At 43.6% G+C, this 19,324-nt stretch overlaps 1 protein-coding gene and 1 long non-coding RNA gene across 7 annotated transcripts in view; one reads left to right on the top strand and one right to left on the bottom strand.

Moving 5' to 3' along the window:
* MRTFB (myocardin related transcription factor B) overlaps window positions 1-19,324 on the top strand; it is a 107,862-nt gene that overhangs the window by 43,881 nt on the left and 44,657 nt on the right. For 3 of the 6 annotated variants that reach the window (XM_053276105.1, XM_053276109.1, XM_053276104.1), the window contains exon 1: window positions 9,909-10,369. The exons of 2 other annotated variants lie outside the window; for them this stretch is intronic. In XM_053276105.1, coding sequence (XP_053132080.1) covers window positions 10,168-10,369 — 202 coding nt within the window. In that variant the 5' untranslated portion in view covers window positions 9,909-10,167. Of the gene's footprint in view, window positions 1-9,908; window positions 10,370-19,324 lie in introns of those variants that run through there. One more of the 6 variants, XM_053276108.1, reaches the window with a different exon arrangement.
* On the bottom strand, window positions 13,532-18,093 carry LOC128336445 (uncharacterized). The gene is made up of 2 exons (XR_008311974.1): window positions 17,985-18,093; window positions 13,532-13,849 (listed from the first exon to the last, which is right to left on the bottom strand). It is a non-coding gene; the product is annotated as an uncharacterized LOC128336445 (long non-coding RNA).

Genomic DNA, 19,324 nt, shown 5'->3' with positions numbered 1-19,324 from the left:
GTGATTTTTTTTCCCCCCAAAGAGGAGATTATCCCTAACATATGCTCATCTAATTTAGTTCTTGGTTGTTCTGTCAACTCAAGGTTTATTTATTTTAGATTTATTTATTGTTTGAGTTCTATACTGCATTTCATTAAGATAATCCCCAAGCAGTTTACAATGTAATTAAAAAAATGCACACTTAAAGTGCAGAAAGTGCAGCTGTTAAAGATAAATAAGAAAAATATTTTATTCTTTGGTTCTTAACCTTCTGTGTAAGTCTTTCCTGTATATGCATACAATGCAATGGAGACCACCTTATTCAAAAACATCCTTGTTACCTTGGAGACCTTGACCCTGGAAACCCTACTATAACTATGTTTTATACATCATTCTTTTTTTGTGGTACTCTGTTCAGTCAACAGCTGTAACTGTTGAGACCTTGCAAGTTGTTGAATAATTGTTCAGGTGATATACATTTATTTCCAAATAAGATACAGATTTTTTTTAAAAAAAAAAACAACTAAAAAAAAACTGAGGTGTCCTGTTTATGAGCATTTGACTTGATACAGAATTACCACTGGAATTGTGAGGGGGAAGAGGTGTGGTGGAAGTCTTATCTGTGACTTTAGCTAAAGTGAGTATACATAAATTAATAGCCATGGATGAAATAGTTAACCTATTGTAATAGAGTGGTGAAGCCAAGAAGGTGTACATCTAATCTGCGCCTGCATTTAGAGATCAGTGGCAAACGCATGTTAGGGGTTCTGAGCTACAGAGAAGTATAACGACAACAGTAATGATGATGGGGCTGTTCTTGAGCATCTTGGCCCTTAGGGTTATGTCAAAATGGTGCCATTAGAGGAGGAGAGCTGGTCTTGTGGTAGAAAGCATGATTTGTCCCCTTAGCTAAGCAGGGTCCACCTTGGTTTGCATTTGGGTGGGAGACTACATGTGTGAGCACTGTAAGATATTCCCCTTAGGGGGTGGGGCCACAGCTTAGTGGAAGAGCATCTGCCTGCATGCATGCAGAAGGTCCTGGGTTCAGTCCCTGGCTGCACCTCCAGGTAGGAATTCCCAGATGATGTTGACTACAGCTCCCCTCCCCCCCTGGCTTCAGTGGCCTTTGGCAGAGCATAGCAAAGCAAAAGCATAGCAAAGCAAAGCCCTAGCAACATCATTTTTCAAGATCTAGTGGCCTGACGGAGCACTATAATTTGGAGACAGAGAAGAGGCAAAGGTGTCCCTTTTAACCTCCCATCTACAATTCATGGAGCAAATCGAGGAGGATTGACAACAGGCTGCCAGAATGAGCCGAATCCAGTGCTCATAAAGCATAGGAAGCTACCTTACACAGAGTCAGACCATTGGGTCCATCTAGTTCAGTACTGGTTACAGACTGGCAGTGGTTCCCCAAGGTTACGGCAGGATGTATTAGGGCATCCCTGCCCTACCTGGAGATGCTGTCAGGGAGTGAATCTGGGACCTTCTGCATGCAAGCATGCAAATGCTCTTCCAATGAGCGATGGCCCCATCCCCCAAGGGGAATACCGTGCAGTGCCATTTGTATTTGGATGGGAGACATGTAGTCTTCCATCTAGGTACAAACAAAGGCAGACCCTGCTTAGCAAAGGTTTTCACTGCACATTGGAGTGTGGCCTGATTTATATCTGGGGTAAAAAAAATTCCACTTTTTGCGTCAGGGGTTTTTTGTTTTTTGACAACTTCAAGTTCGCAGTAAAGCCTCCCAGTAAACTCGCAGTATAACTGCTGTGTGTATAAGTCTCATGGTATGTTAGAGAGACTGAAGCCAGAAGTGCTAATTCAGGCTTAAAAGTGATTTAAACTAATCTGGAAGTTTTCACAGTTATGGGTATCCTGGATGAACCTGTTGTCAGTTGTCAGGTTATATATTGGAATAACTACCTCTGTCCTCCCAGGTAGAAATAGTGGGTTAGAATGTTCTTTTCACATTAGAAGCAATTCACGGCTCATTTCTTCTGACTGCACATTAAATCTGTTCTCCCTCAGTGTAGGAGGGTATCCCTTTAAGATGGGCTGTGCAGTCCAGTTTTCTGGTAAATCTGGCAAAGATTTCAACCATCCCTTCTTGGAGTATTACACACCTGGGTGTAACAATATACACTTTGTTGAAAACACTGATGTTACCTCTAGAACAAAGGAAGAGAATTTGGGTATTGGTCCAAAATGTCCTATATCCCTCATCCGCAGACCTGATGGCCCTGGTGCAACTACTGCGGTCCATGATTTATTGCCTGGACTCTGTTCCATGGGCATGTTGGCATGTCAGTGGCTCCTCCTTTCATATCAGGATCAAATCATGGTGAAAGGTCACATCAGAATTTTGATCCCTCACATCTCTCTTTGATTTGTGGACATCAGCAGCCATCTCTCACAGACTCCCACTCAAAGAGCCACCCTGTCTTCAGACTTCCTACCGATGCAAGTAATAGGGGGTGGGGAGCTCATTGCTGCACCTCAGTGGCACGGGGGCTCTGGTCTCCATCAGAAGTGACCCACAGCATAAACTGGTTAGAGCTGAGGGCAGTCCAGCTAGTACTCCTTCACTTCCAACCACTAGTTAGAGGTCAGCATGTCTTGATACGCACAGACAATACCTCCACCAAGGCCCACATCCAGTGATTCCTCTCATTTTTTTCATCTCTGTGTGGAATGAGTTTTGTTCTGTGTGGCAGTATCAAGACACTGTGTGCGCACATGCATTCAGAGTGGGGCCTTCCTGATTCAACCTGAGCGGGATCTAAAATTAACTGAGCGGACATCGTGTCTTAGAGGGAATGGCGCTCACATTGACAGACAGGGAGGCACTCGATCATGATCCCCGATGAAAGAAATTGACATTTATTTATTATTTATTTATCGTATACTGATCTCAGTGGGTGGTGTGGTTCATAGCGAAGAAGACATCCTCTTAAATATCCAGGGACCAAGCTGTTTAGACCTTTATAGCTTATAACCAAGACATTGTATTTTGCCAAGAAACTTGTCGGCAACCAGTGTAGATCTTTTAAGATAGGAGTGATGTGGTCTCTCCAAGATGAACTAGAGACCAACCTGGCTGCTACATTCTGGACCAACTGCAGTTTCGGACTACGTACAAAGCAGCCCCACATAGAGTGCACTACAGTAGTCAAGCCTGGAGGTGACCAGCAGATGTACTACTGTTCTAAGGTCATTTATCTCAAGAAATGGACGCAGCTGGTGTATCAGCCGTAGCTGATAAAAGGTTCTTTTAGCATGGGCAGGATCACAGCCCACTCAACCAGGAGTGCATCAACTTCTGTAGCTTTTTCCGCTTATGCACCCATCTCAGAAATATGCACTCCTTTCATCAAACATCACAAGCTTCATGTGTATCAACCAGCTTGAGGAGCCTTTGGCGGCACTGATTTTTCAGCCAGTTGTCCATTCATAAACAATTCTCCCCCCTTCTTTCTCACTGCTCTGGTACGTCCCATTTTAAAAAGATATCCTCCTACCCTGAGAAAGATAGGAACATTGGTAAAATTCACTATGAAGGTTCTTTCTCCTCACTGTACGGAGAGTATCCCACCCACCCTGGTTTATGAGTGAGGTTTCAAGGAGTTATGGGAATTGGGGAACCTTCTCTCTTGTCTTTTACACTACATATAGTCTTAATTTGTACATATTTATAAATTCTTTCATCATATCTGTTGCAAGTTGACTTTTCTCTTTGGAGCTCCTTCTTTCATACGCCACACAGTCCTGGAACTGAGAGCTGTCTGCTCCCAGTGCCCATGGGACTGCCTGCCTCTGATCTGCATTCAGCCCTGTCTATTGGGAGCAACGGGACCTCACAACCCTTAAAGCAATGCCCTCCATACACTGAGGAAGAAGAAGTCTTCATGTTTTACCAATGTTCATTTCTCTGAGAATCTGTTTGTTGATATTCTTGAGGGAAAGAAAGATGGAAGCAGTTACTGTGGGTCAGTATAATTAATGCTCATTATTATTTTACATGGGTTTAAATGGGGAATACTTTGTAACATTGAATTAACTACAAGGTGCACTTGTAATATTGTTTTCTGTGTAGTGGAGAATTAGCAAACTTGTTATGTTGCTGGAAGAACTCTGCATAATTCCAGAGTCTCCATATACTTGTATCAGTAAACGTTGTCTAATAATCACCCCCTCCCCAATATTTTTCAGTCTTGAATAGGAAGGAGACAGATATGGAGGAAAAAAGGATTTTTAAAAAAAACTTGTTTCCCTATCAAAATGTTTTACAAATGTAGGAATTTGTTATGCTATATGTTTTGTGTTCAACAATAGTGGATACATTAAGTTAAATTACTTAATATTCTCTCACTTAATTTTTCAAAAATCAACAGACGCTCTTCTTCTCTCCATTTTTTAAACTGAATTTGTAAAAATAATAGCTTGGCGTAATTGTGTAAGAATACATTGACCCTGCCAAATTTGATATAGATCCCTTAGGAATAGTTTGTTTTGGCTGGAATTGCCAGGAAGCCTCTTTCCACCCCCCTTCTTTCTCACGCTTAATAAATAGTTACACTGAGGTGATGGGAAAACTATGTTGATTTATGGAATTGTTAGTGTTTTTGAACAGTAAAAAGATCACCATGAAAGAAGATTTATGACAATATAAAGACTGATCTCACACCATTTAGATAGAAGGATGAGATCATCTAAACCCATACTCTTGACAAATATAATCTGTTGCCATCATTTATAGAACAAATTACTAAAGGGGGAATGTGATTCAGAATTGACCCAAATTTGTGGGTTTTGTTTTTTTCCAGAAATGGGTGATTTTCGGTGTTTAATGCCAATATGACCCCTGTCCATCTCAGAGTAGTTTATCTTTTAGAAGTTATATTTTAGAATATGGTAATCTTGCTGAACAGATTCAACAGCTTCAGCGGAGATACCCCCCACCCGGGTTCCTTTTGATAGGGAACCCCAGATGTTGTTGACTACAGTTCCCAGCATGCCCAGCTGCAGTGGCCTTTGACTGGGGGTGCTGGGGTAGTCAACATCTGGAATTCCCTGTTGCCCCTCCTCCCTCAAAGTAGACTCTCTCTCTTTGGTTTTCCATATAACAAAAGTGAAGGATAGCACAATAGATGTCAGGGTCCTTCAGCCTGGTCACACAGCGCTGTGAGATCAGGAGCCAGCTGATGTGGGAAGGCCCGTTATCTGTGGCCCATGTGCAGGAGCAAATGCACACAGTCAAGAACTCCGTTTCAGGCAGACTTATACATTTGGCTTGCAAAGTGCTGCTGCCATCTGCAAAATAATGACTTCTGGGGCTGGGCTGGGAGGCGAAGATCTTGTGTTGGCACTTGTGATCTAGCAAGTGTGTACCGAAAGTGTAGTTGGAGCGTTCCCATTGTCTGTTAGGGAACGGCCTGTGCCTCCGGTTTTTCGCCTTTCATAGCCAACAGTGGGATCCAGCTGCACTTGCCGTTTTCTGGATCCCATCCATTGTCTGTATAGCTCAGTTGTCTGGTTCATGCTGAAGTTTATTTTATGCTCTTGGGAGGAAGGAGGCTGTTGTATGTATGCTGCTCTGCCTGGCAACACTGAAGACATTATTCTCATAACATAATGAAAGTATCTTTTAGTTCCTTTTCAAATATTTCCTCTGTTAATCTGTGAGGAACATGGAATGTTAATCCTTGCCATTCCTTCTAACGTCAGTATGCATTCTTCCCCATCCTTTAGACCTAATCTTTCTGCCCCTAAGCTCATGGCTATTAGATGGTGGGGATTGACCCAAATATGTGGTGGGTTTTTGGTGGGTGTTTTTTTTTTTTTAAGAGAAGGGAGATTTGGGGGGCTTAATGCCAATATGGCCCCAGGCCACCTCTGACTAGTTGGTGGTTTTTTAGAATTTAGGTTTTTGCCAGAATATTCACACCACAGTAAACACAAGGAAACCCTTGCCTAGTTTGTGACTTGCAGCTTTGCCAGCTAATGGCGCAGCGGGAAAATGACTTGACTAGCAAGCCAGAGGTTGCCGGTTTGAATCCCGACTGGTATATTTCCCAGACTAAACTCCTGTATTGGGCAGCAGCGATATAGGAAGATGCTGAAAGGCATCATCTCATACTGAGCAGGAGGAGGCAAAGGTCAACCCTTCCTGTATTCTGCTAAAGAAAACCAGAGGGCTCTGTGGTTGCCAGGAGTCGACACTGATTCGACGGCTCACTTTACCGTTGCCTATCTAACTGTTTGCTGGTTTGGAGAGTAACTCGGAATGAAGTGGCAGTGGGGGGAGTGCTGGGAGTGCCAGACCATGCACTATCTTTTTGGTCGACTGTCCTGCCCCTCATGCTACTTTATCCTGAATCAGATTCTTGCTCCAGCTAGCTCAGCATTGTCTGCACGGACGATAGAGCCTCTCTGTCCTCTCCAAGGTTTCAGATTGGACTCTTTCCCAGCCCTGTGGAGGTGCTGCTGGGGATTGAACCTGGGACCTTGTGCATGCAGAGCAGATGCTCTCCCACTGAGCAAGGGCCCCATCTCAGTAGAGTGAGTGGGTCAGGCTTCCTTCATGCACTTCGCGCCTGTCTGAGCGAAAGCCATGTCAATAGGCTGCACCCTTTTCTTTGAGTGTCCACCCGTGATCCCTGTAGTTTTTTTCCATCTCTGTGTGGAATGAGTTTTGTTCTGGATGGCTGTATCAAGGCAGTGTGTGCGCCTATGCATTCAGGGTGGGGCCTTCCTGATGCAACCTGAATGGGATCTAAAATCAACTGAGCCGACATTAAAAAAAACTGTGAGCGCGTGCATGTGCGCACGCCTTAGAGGGAGCAGTGGTGTCCCCTGTCTTTAAAGTTGTCAGAACAGTGGAGATGCCCTTGACCATCCGTGGAGAAGGAAGTCTTCTGAACAGGAGCATAAGAAGCTACCTTATGCCAATCAGACCATTGCATCTAGCTCAGTCTTGACTACACTGACTGGCAGTGACTCTCCAAGGTTTCAGGCAGGCATATCTCCCAGCCTTACCTGGAGGTCCCAAGGACTAAGCCCAGGACCTCAGATGCTCTTCCACTGAGCTATGACCCCATCCCCTAAGGGGAATACCTTACAGTGCTCCATCCCCCAAGGGGAATATCTGACAGTGCTCACACTTCTAGTCTCCCATTCATATGCAGCCAGGGCAGACCCTGCTTAACTAAGGGGATAAGTCATGCTTGCTACCACAAGATCGGCTCTTCTCTCTTCCTATATCGCTGCTGGTATAGGTGTTTCCCATAGTCTGGGAAACATACCTGCGGGGATTCAAACCAGCAACCTCTTGCTCCCTAGGCAAATTACTTCCCTGCTGCGCCATTAGGTGGCAATAGTAAGGGATGGGAAATATTTATTTATTTATTTGCCAAAGACCTCACAGGAAACATGGATTTGAGGAGGAATCTGAAGGAAGTAAGAGTGGAAGCATCACACACACTTGAAAATATTGACTAATGTTGATGCTGTGGGCTTGACTGAAGTAGGTTGCATTAGCTGAACAACATGACATGGTCTGGCTGGAAGACATAAGATAACTCCTTGGGGTTCACTGGAATTGCAAATGAGAGCAGATTATGAGTTGCTTTCAAAGGGGCAATAAAATTAACTGACACCAGAGCAGAAGTGATTTCCTCTTACAACAAAAAACTGGCATTGGTTGTGCCAAAGAATTCCAGGGGACCATTACGGAAAACTGTGTTCGCCTGTTGAATGGTTGACATTGAAGAGCCGCTTTCAATTACTAATTGAAAAGATGAAAAGGCTGCTAGTTGAGAATCGCAGATCAAAAAGCCTGTGGAGGAGGAGGAGCTGTGGAGTGATTTAATGAGGGCGAGTGTTGCTGCATAAAGCAAACCCTTGAATTTTGCTACATTGGGAAAGCCACATCGAATAAAATAGGAAGCGAGCAATGGCAACAGGGCCTCATTTTATCACAAAGAGACTTCTCTTGCTTTAATGCAGGGAGTTCATAGTTTTTTTTAAACACGGGCTGCTTTGGCCCCCCCCCCAAATCCCCCCCAAATACCCTTCAATGTGAGAGTCAATTCCTACTCTGCTGACCACACACTTTTCTCAGTGCTGGGAGAGCCCTTAAAAGGAAAAGTGTGCCGTCAGGTCGATTTCGACTCCTGGTGCCCACAGAGCCCCATGGTTTTCTTTGGTAGAATCCAGGAGGGGTTGGCCATTGGGCCCTTTATGCCTCTCTTTGGAGTTCTAGGAGGAAAGTCCTGGGAAGAGCTGCACGCCTTCCAAGACGGTGCAAAGGCTCGAGAGGGTGCCGTTGCCCATAAAGGAGCCACAGAACTGCGACGTGAGGGTGGTAGTCAACTCCGTAACAGAGCAACTTGCAGAATTATTTACCAGGTTTTGACCTCTACTGCAGCAGAACTGGGCTTTTCTTTGTTATGGGCTTGGGTGGTTTTGTGGCCAGTGAATATATTTGGGGTTGTCAGCTTAACCCCCAATTTAATTGGGGGTTAGATAACACAGCATTAAAGGGGGCACCTTCTTTTTATTCATTTGGTGGCTTTACAGTATATAGCACCATGGATGCTCATGGCATTTCACAATGTGCAGAACAACAGCTCCTTTGCCTGAGGATCTTTCAGTGTAAATTTCAGTCACAGCAGAAACAGAGTAAATGGAGGAAGTGGAGGCAGAGGTCAACAGGGGAAGAACATGCAATTATTTCAGGAACATGCACTTGGGTTTTGTTATAGTAAAGTTTTGCCGTCAGTCAGTGTCAACTCCTGGAGAGCACAGAGCCATGTGGTTTTCTTTGGTAGAATACAGGAGTTTACCATTGCCATCTCCCACGCAGTATGAGATAATGCCTTTCAACACAGGGACATAGGAAGCTGCCATATACTGAGTCAGACCATAAGTCCATCTAGCTCAGTATTGTCTACACAGACTGACAGCAGCTTCTCCAAGGTTGCAGGCAGGAGTCTCTCTCAGCCTATCTTGGAGATGCCAGGTGTCGACTCCTGGCACCCACAGAAGCCCTGTGGTTGTCTTTGGTAGAATACAGGACGGGTTTACCATTGCCTCCTCCCGTGCAGTATGAGATGATGCCTTTCAGCATCTTTCTATATCACTGCTGCCTGATATAGGTGTTTCCCATGGGAAACGCACCAGCCGGGATTCGAACCGGCAACCTCTGGCTTGCTAATCAAGTCATTTCCCTGCAGCACCATTTGGTGGCTAACATCGTTCTTCATTTCCCAATAATACATCTGCCATCCATGCCAGCAAAGTGGTTAAGCAAAAGAAGGCAGAGAAAAAGGGTTTCCTGCGCATGGACCCATAAAACGTTGTAGTAGACTAGGGATTCTCAGCATTGGGTGCCCAGATGTTATTGGACTTCAGCTTCCATAATCCCCAGCCCCAGTGGTCTTTGGTTGGGGATTGAGGGAGTTGAAGTCCAAGAACATCTGGGGACCCAAGGTTGAGAACCCCTGTTACAGACCAAGGGTTCCCTCTTCAGACGATGTTGGATCATCCCCAGCCACAACCCCGTCCTAGGCAACTTCTAAAAATGAACATGTGTACTAGTTCTGTTAACACGTTCTCGCTCTCTTTTCCTCCTTCTGATGCTTCAGATAACTACTTCTGTTTTGATGGGGATGTGATGCAAAACAAATACCAGGCAGCAAAAAAATCTTTCCCCGGCCTGGGGCAGCAGAGCACAAGGAGAGGCCAGAGCACCAATTTTGTCATCTTGGGTATCGCCAAATGCTGCTCCTTCCCCAACTGCAGGGATTTATTTTTAACTGCTTGACTCAGAGAGTTTGTCAGATGATTCTGACCATGAAGCAGCATCCTGAATGCAAAGCACAGAAGAAGCCAGGGTGGCTGGAAGGCGGAAGGACGGGGAGGGGCTGTCTAGGGAAGGAGGTGGGGTTTGGAGGCGCTTCGCACAGGCTCAGCCTTTGGATCTCAGAGAGAGTTAAGCCTTCTGGCTGTTTGAATGTACTTTCAGGTCAAGCTGGGAAGTAAAGGGTAATGGCTGCTTTCAAATGCTTTAAAGACATAATTGCTCAATTATCACTGCGCTGAGCAAAAAGGAGCCGCAGCGAACTGCTGGCTTGTGAATTGGTCTCTTTCCTGTGCTGGATGTCGCCTTTCTAAAGGAGCCTCATCATGATCGATAGCTCCAAGAAGCAGCCACAGGGTTTCCCAGAGATTTTACCTGTTGGAGATATTGAATCACTGAGAGAGAAGGAATGGCTTGACACGAACAGCCAGAAAAGTCTCAAGGAAGGTCAGTTTCACGGTTGGGGGTGGAAACGAGAAGGCGAAGCCGGGCAAATGTGCAGCACCGAGTTCCGTTTAAATGAGATGGGTGAGAATTTACAAGCCTGTATGTGAATCGATGATTAAGAATTAATCCGTACAAAGCTGTAGTCTTAAATCCGGAAAGGGGTTGGGTGTGTTGCTGGTCTCAAAAGCTGGTGCTTGAAGGGTAATTAATCTTTCAGCTATGCATTGGAGGCAAGTGCTTCTTTCATGCTTGCCAGTTCAAGGAACACACTATTAAAATAATAATAATAATAATCACAAACTGAAGTCAAACAGAACTCGAGATATCTTGGTAGAAATCTAATTCAGAATTGCTGCTGCTGAGTTTCTCTAGCTCTTGCTGGTAGATAAGATTCTGCTTTGCCTTTGTATTCATCTGCTATATATTGTGAAGTTTACGGTTGTCTATACTGGATGAACAGTGCAATGGATAAAGCAGGGCCACTTAAATTGGCAAGAAAATTAGTGAAGTTGGGAGACTTGGGAGAACTTATTGATAGCATCTATGCTAACCTTTATTAAAGAGACTGTGCAGGAAATATATAACGTATTGTTCTCCTGGCTGTAGTGGAAATAGACTATTTCCCTGAATCACCTTGTGCATATGCATCATGTTATGAGGCAAAAAGCAGTATAAGTAGTAGGAATTTTGTATTTGTATTTTGATACATGGTACTTAGGAAAATAGGAAAGTGCCTTATATTGAGTCAGGCCATTGATACATCTGTATTGATGCTCAGTATTGATTGATGATCAGTATTGTGTACACTGACTGGCAGCGGCTTTTCAAGATTTCAGGCAGGGGTTTCCTCCAGCCCTGTCTGAAGATGCTTCCAGGGATTGAACCTGGGACCTTCTGCATGCAAAGCAGATGTTCTACCACTGAGCTACGACCCGATCCCCTAAAGGGAATATCTTACAGCACTCACATGCAGTCATCTATTCAAATGCAAACCAAGACAGACCCTGCTTAGCAAAAGGGGCAATTCATGCTCATGACCACAAGACCAGCTCTCCTCACCAAATGCTTGTTCTCCCCATAGAGTATGTCAGACTAGGTCTTGCTAAAACGCTTTCCTCCCTCTGCCGAGAGTAATATCCTGCTTCCTTTTCCCTGCCTCATCCCAGTTTTCCATTCTTTTACCTAAGCACTCTGGAATATCTGGTTGTGAGCCAGAGAACAGTGCTTGTTTCCTTTGATACAGAACTGGCACTTCCTTCAAATGAGAGATTGTTTTTTCCTTCTACTTCAAAATAATACAAGTGTGAAGAACAAAAGTGTGTTGGGAAATTGAGATAAGAAAACTGCAAGACCTTGACTGAATGCCACTTTCCTCAAAGACTGACTGCTACTCTGGAATAAGTCAAAAGTCGAACAAAAATGGGATATCTAGAATATAAACAGATGTGGCTCAGAGCAAAACCATAGCTCTTCTCTCTCTCACTACAAAACACTGATAAAAAAGAGTGATTGAAAATGGAATGCATGCCCCGTGATTTTGCTACACATTGAATGCTGTCAGACCGAGAACCCGTCTTGGGCCAAACAGAACGTGACTTTAAACGTGTTGTTTGTTCCTTGTCGTGTTTTGTTTTGCTTGTTAAGCAGCCATGCAGATTGGGACCATGGCCTGGTGGGGTGGGGTGAGAGTGGAAGGAATCTATCTTTTTGCTGGTATCCGATCATGATTTCATTATCCCCCACCCCAAATGGCTGCTATTTAACAAAAAGTGGGCAGTGGGGGGTTCAGAATGCATGTTAAAGTTGTGCCTTCTTTCTCACACACCTGAGGAACCGCAGACCCTTTCTGTGCCTGCCACAACATGGGGAAAGCATTCATGTGGGCTGGATCGTCCATGGATAGGAGGGTCCATGGATATAAGAGCAGGGTAACAGTGATAATAAACTGGCTGCTCCCGTCTTCATGTACAACTTGGTTCACACGGACAATTCCCTGTGCAGTTGCAGTCCTGTGGCTGCTTGTGTGGAGAGGTGTTTGTAGGAAGTAGAGGTTTTGGAGGTAGCAGGAGGGACAGGAGCAGTGATCCTTGCAACAGGGATTCTCAGATGCCGTTGACGGCAAAACCCCTAATCCCCAGCCATAGGCCGTTGCATCCGGGGCCGATGGGAGTTGTAGTCAACAACATGGCACACTGCCCTGGAGTGGCTTTCATCAGCGACCATTTGTGTCGTCTTGATCTCAAGGCATGCTGCGTGGGCCGCTCTTGAAAATCATTGTATGCCAGCCTTTCTTCAATGTGCTCAGGATGGTGTACAGTGTTCATGTTGTTCTCAGAACAGCCCTGCAAGGTGGGCTAAGCTGAGAGAGGTTGTCCGGTCCAGAGTCACTAAATGAGCTACATGGCAGTGCAAACTTGACTTTAAAAAAAAAATAAAATCCTCTGGTGCAAAATGTAGTAGCCCCATTTGTGTTTATCCTGAGCTATGTTCTTCTGTATTAATGCTTGTTTAAGTTTTCTAAGAGTGTTTTTAAGCCCACCCCTCACATTTATTTTGTTGGTTAATTAGCCTTAATTGGAAAACATGTTATGTTTTGCTGGTGAATAGACCGTAATACAATTTTGATTCATGGCATTAGTCAACTGTATTGATTTAAAAAAATAAATAAGTCAGTAGCTTTCAAACTAACTAATATTTTAATGCATGAACTTCGGTGAGTTGTAATCCACTTCCTCAGATGCAGGGACAATTTTGATTGATTGGTAGCCCGATTCCTGCCACAGTCAGGTCAGCAGATGTGACCTTATTGCCTCAGCATCCCGCACCCCCACCCCGCCTTCTAGGCACAGTTCACTCATATTGGTTTTGACCGATAGAGCCTTATATCTTGGACTCTGCATGTATGGCTTAGGCCCTCCATATCGGAGACCTGTGTACCAACTCACCCAGTCCCTTTTTGATCATTCCATTTTTGTGCCGACTGCAAGGGTTCAGAGAAGAGATCTGAGCAGCTGTTTCCTTCCTGTGGAACTTCTTTCCCTTGAAACCCCTTTACATTATTTAACTGCATTATAAGACCTTTGATTTGGGCTAGCTTGTGGTAGCTAGGGTTGACTCTTCTAGTATCTGGTTTTAATTGGAGTTGGTTGGATATTTTATACGTGTTTCTTTGGAATTCTGATCAGCCCTGAGCCTTAAAAATGAGTCCGGCTAGAAACCTAGAAGAATTGCATTACAGGCTCCTTGCAGATCCAGACCTTTATAATTTGATGCAAATTTCAATACAAGTGCAACGGAAAAACTGAGCAGGGGTTGTGGGGGGCAGTAGGAGATATTGAGGAATATATGACTGTGTTGGGAGAAGTAGATGTGAAGGCACCTGTAGCAGAGAGTGCATTTTTAAAATCTCTCTCCTTAATCTGTGTATTTTGAAGTTCATTTCATTATGCAATTGAAACAGTCCTTTCTCATCCTTGATTTTTGTCGCTGTTTAGCATCAAGGGAGGCCATACATGAAGCTTCCTGGCACTGCCATGCATCCCTTGAACAAATCCTCAGAATCTGATAAAAAAACAACCAAAAAAAACAAATTTTGAGTCATTTGGTTGCAAGCATGACTTTGAAAATGTAATGGCAATAGTAAGTATGTTAAAAGTATAGAAGCAGAAAGAAAAGGAGATAAGGCTATGTTTTTGTACTTTCAAAGCCCAGTTAAGTAAGTACTAGGTTACCAACTGTGGACTGACTGTTGGTTTTTGTTGTGTGTGTGTTATGTTTATCCAATAAAAATATTAAAATTTCTTAATTAAAAAAAGATTTGTGGACTGAGGTAATCAGAATTACTGCATCATACTGGCCATCTGTGGCCATCTGCTTCAGCTATGTAAATTGTATGCAAATCAGCTCTGGCACTTCATTTTCTGACTCCCTTGTGATACTCAGAGTTGTGAGCAAGTTAGCCACTGCAGTTTTAAGTTTTTTCTGTCCTTTTATATACTCCCTCTGCTTTCATCTTACAGGCTAGAAGGAGCAGCAGTAAGTAATGCTATAGTGCATACAGATATATCTATGTGATATACACCACACAACAATATATTTTTTTTAAAATCCAAACTCTGGTGCCAGAATCTTTCAGAAAACAATTTAAATAAAATACTCTTGTGAAAGGTTCCACTTGCATTTTTTATGACATTGCTAGAAAATTTCATTGGATGCCAGACATGTGGTCCTACTATACATTTGTAATTGGCACTATAATTGTTTGGAAAGCACCATCACTAGAATAGTAACTCATTAAAATGTGAGCTAGCATTGTCTACCATCCTTGAAATATTTTTGATAGGGCAGAAAAACGGTTTTACAAAGATGCATTGATACATAAATGCATGAAAATCCTGATTAATGCGGGTCTTAAAAATGCAGAAAGTAAAGGAAGAAAATGGAGGGGGGAAAGTCTCACTAATTTAGGATTGGGTGTTTATGGTTAATTCATACAGATATTACGTTTTTGGAATGTCTTATGGAAGTTCAAAAGTATCTCGTTGCAAGCACAGTGATTTTTGTCTTTTTAAATTCTATTATTACAAAAAATCTCACTTTTTGGAAAAGCCATCCTGCAGCTTTAAACACAGTCATCAGATGGTCTCCCCGATAATCTAAAGATGCCTGCCGTACTTCTCCTTGCATCATTAAAAACATAATCTCTCTTTCAAAGTGCCAAATTTTTCCAAATTTAGAAAGGAAAACCACTAATGTGAAAAAGAGGCTATGACTTTAGATGGCAATTAACTATGTTTTGCTTACCAGTAATGAATACTTCAGTTGTGTTTTTTGGCATCCTATGAAATTGCATTGCTCTCTCATCCTGTAACAACTTGGCCTTTTGGCACTATTTGAAACCTAATTTTATTGAATTGACATTTTCTGGATAAAAATCTAGAGAAAGCACATACTTGATGTCAGAGCCTCATTGACTTTGACCTGTCGCTTCTACTGTTTCATTTAGAATGTCTTACCTCAAGGATAAGATTTTAGATCATCTTGGTAGTCATGGTTACATCCTAGTAGAAGTTCAGTTAGATTAGTTTGTAATACATTATTTCAAAAGATGACTAGATTGTCATGAACATATTAATGCTGGGTGGCTGTATTTTTCCGTGATTTCTGGGTGTCCCATGTGCCACTAAGAGCAGAATCTGAGATGCAGTATTTATTTATTTTTAAATCACAGTATTTTGTCTTTTAAAAATAGCCTTTATAGGGAGAAGACACAGAACACATTGTAGCAATAGCTGCTGCAGATTTGAAAGTGGGCCTTCCAGAGGCCAAAGGGTGGGGTTTTTCATCTTTCACAATGTACTCTGAATCTTTCTCTTCAGTTGTTACTAAGATTTTCTTGCTAAGAAGTAAGCACATCACAGATGGTGCTGGCAGATCAAACAAAGCCATTCTGTGGTTTGCATGATTTATTCTTGCAAATTTGGACTTTTTGGAGCAACATGTGGAGGGGCTACACCTTGCCTTTTTGTAGGACAAATTTGATCCAATTGTGTTGTCATGAGCCTCCGGAAGTCAAGAAGGCAAAATATCGACCCCCAGATGTTCATTTGGCGGTGTCCATTTTTGTCCTGGGCCTTAGGACAAATTGACTGGAGGAGGAGGGAGGGCTGTATAGACACACCCAGATGGCTGTTAAAGAGGCAAAAGCAAACAAAGTTGCACAAGGGGGAGAAGGTTGGCCAAGCACAGCATCAACCATCCACACATGGGAAGGATCATGAACCGTTCTGCATTTCATTGATTTGGTTGGACTTCTGCCTTCTAAGTCAATGAAGAGAAACGCAGGTGATTGGAAAAGAACTGGCCACAGCACCCTAGAGAGTCCTGTTTCCCAATTTCACGGACTGCATTCTATTGTGATGATAAGTGGCTGTTATTTTGAGGGAAATTGTATACTCTGTAATAGGTATACTTCTCTGGTGCAAGTATTAGTGCTATGGGAACGAAGACTCCGTGTTATCTAAATATATTACTTTAGAAGCATAGAAGATGAGTAATACAATTATACTTCTGGTATCCATTATATACAGGTAGTTACTGAAACATTCAGCCTCTGCAAGATCCATTGGATAGCATCCAGCCTAATTAGTTATGATTAAGCACCAGTGAAGTCAATGAGACCAGTTAGTCATGACTAATTTAAACCCCATCAATTTAAACAGGGTTATTATTAACTTTAGTCTGAATGCTGACCATAGTGACTCATAAATACCTACCTGAAGGTACACCTGTTTCTCATCTTAACCAAAAATATCACACTGATTTGTAGTCTAATCAATCCCACTGTAGATAATATAATATGGTTCCTTTTAGAAGTGGTAGATATCCTATACCTTCGTTTAGCTCTTGGAGGATCAAACTCTGCAGTTTTTGAATCCATTGAGCTTCTTTTTTCCTTCACAATGTCATTTTGGCCATCCGTGTGCTCTACAGCCCCAAAGACAAAGATGAGTAAACCTATTATTGTGTTGGCAGAAATGTTCCAGTAATGGTTCTCCAGTCCAATTATTTTGAATATTACATCTGTGTTCTCCAATGTTTTCTGATGACCTTTCCTATATAGTCTTAATACCTGTTCTTAATATCATGAGATACATTGATCCCAGCTGATGCTCCTATAACAGATGTACAACTCAGTGAAATCTTGATTGGTTACAAACAGAACAATTTCTGGCTAAAGAGAGCTCATTTGAGCTTCCTCACTCCAGGCCTTTCCATTCTGCTTGCTCCTGCCTGTACTGACTCTTGAGTCCTGTGGTCAGTGAGGATAGGAAGCACCAGAAAAGATCTTGATGGAAGGTGAGCTGCTCCATAAATTCCTCTTGGAGAACGAAAACACGAGGTCATTCACACAGTCAAAAACTGTGTGCTACTTGGGTTTGGGGAGCTGTGTGCTCTCTCAGTTTTTGGTTGTGTGGAAGCAAGGTAGGAGGAAAACCTACTTCCACACAATCACTTCTACCCAGGTTTTCCTCCTACCTTGCTTCCACACAACTGAAAATTGAGAGCACACACAACTCCCAAACCCAGGTACAGGTGAAACTCGAAAAATTAGAATATTGTGCAAAAGTTCATTAATTTCAATAATGCAAATTAAAAGGTGAAACTGATATATGAGACAGACGCATTACATGCAAAGCGAGATAAGTCAAGCCTTAATTTGTTATAATTGTGATGATCATGGCGTACAGCTCATGAGTACAGCTCATAAGGGGATGGAGGCATCCTTTCTTAAAGGCCTTTAAACAATGGGGGAGGGATTCCATTGTGGGCTCTGGCCTCCAGAAAGGGAAGGGGAGAACACACTCTCTTATTTGCAAGGACACCGTATGCAGCATTACTGAAATGCTGGCCAAATGCTTCCAGGATCCAGTGAATTGACAGAATTGTCTTGCATATTCCCACAGAACGTTTAGCTGTCCCTACGAAAACAAAACTGCAGGGCCTGGATTGTTAAGGGGCTGTCTTTCTTTGCAGCCGAGGACTGAGTTTTTGGCCCAACATCCAGGCAGCTTTGTATAAGACATTGTGCACACATTCTAGATTGCCAAAGTGGAAGAAAATTACTTTAATTATTGTTTTTCAAAAGGGGGAAATAAGGTTTTGGTACAACTGGGATAAATTTAAAGGACCCTACCAGGTTTCCATGGCAGCAAGCACCGTTGCAGGGGCGCTTGCAAGCATCGGAGAGAGGACGCTGGAAGCCCCGTTTCTCCAGCCATGCCTGTGGTCTGTGTCTGGCTCGCCTCTGGCATGCAGAATGCAGTGCTAGAAGGCCACTGCATGTGACCTGACATTGCAGATCTCAAGCGCTGGTCTCTCTGTTTAGCCCCCCCCCCCCCCGCCCGCCGCCTTATCTGTTGTTAAAATGGCATTCAGAGCAATGTACAATCATGGGTATCTACAGGGCTTTTTCTTGCATAGGGAGAGCAGAGCAAAGGCTGCAATCCTATACCACTTACCTAGGAGTAAGCCCCATTGAATTCAAGGGGACTGGCTCAATCCAGGGCAGGGGGACTGCTCCCATTTGCCCCCTCCCCTCTGTATTCCCATTAATACAGTAACGATGATAAAAGAGCATGCATATTTGAAAACCACAAACTGCCGATACTAAAACAGCAGGTAAAGTTCCATACAAATAATAAGAATAAAAAAGAACTCGCTCCATGGTATCCTCAAAAGTCTTCTCCAGCACCAAAGTTCAAAAGCGTCAATACTTTTCCTGTCCTGTTTCTTCCAAGTCCAGCTTTCGCATCCATTGAGTGTCACAGGAAAAACCACTGTCCGAACAGTTATCTTTGTATGTGTAGACACGTCACGTCACGGAAGGGAGATTGGTGGTTACTCCCAGCACTGGCCATCGCTCAGCTGTAGCATCCAAGAGGGCAAGCCCCAGCCCTGCTTTTGCATTGCTCTGTGCAGCAGGAGAAGCAGGCAGTCTTCCTTGGCAGCTGCTCAGCCACAAAACCCGGAGCACCGAGGTCAGGCCATATGGGCTAGACCAGGGGTTCTCAGTGTTGGGTCCCCAGATAGTATTGGACTTCAGCTCCCATAATCCCCAACCAAAGGTCACTGGGGCTAGGGATTATGGGAGTTGACGTCCAATAACATCTGGGGACCCAATGCTGAGAATCTCTGGTCTAGGCAAGCATCGTGCCTGCCTCTCCAGCTCTTCCGAGTGTGAAAGAAAATCATGAAGCTTGGCCTCCAAGGTCAGGAAATAATTCTGGACCCCTGGGTGAGGCATTCCAGAATAACCCCACTCACCTTTTGGTTCTGTGCTAGCTCAACATGTGTAGCCGAAGGTGAGAATGAGGACTCGCTTACTTGTTCAAAGTGTTGGCCTTAAGCTTTCAGGCCTTAAATGTTCTGGGACCGGAAGATCAAGGACCACTTAGAACCATCCTGGGTGCTTCATCCAACAGTGGAAGCCTTGCTGACGGTCACCCCCATTCCTTCAAATGCGGTGGTGGTGGG

Source organism: Hemicordylus capensis, chromosome 13, assembly GCF_027244095.1.
Source record: "Hemicordylus capensis ecotype Gifberg chromosome 13, rHemCap1.1.pri, whole genome shotgun sequence".
Lineage (NCBI taxonomy): Eukaryota > Metazoa > Chordata > Lepidosauria > Squamata > Cordylidae > Hemicordylus > Hemicordylus capensis.
Note: the sequence above shows the minus strand (reverse complement) of the source record. Positions and strands in the feature narration are given on the sequence as shown.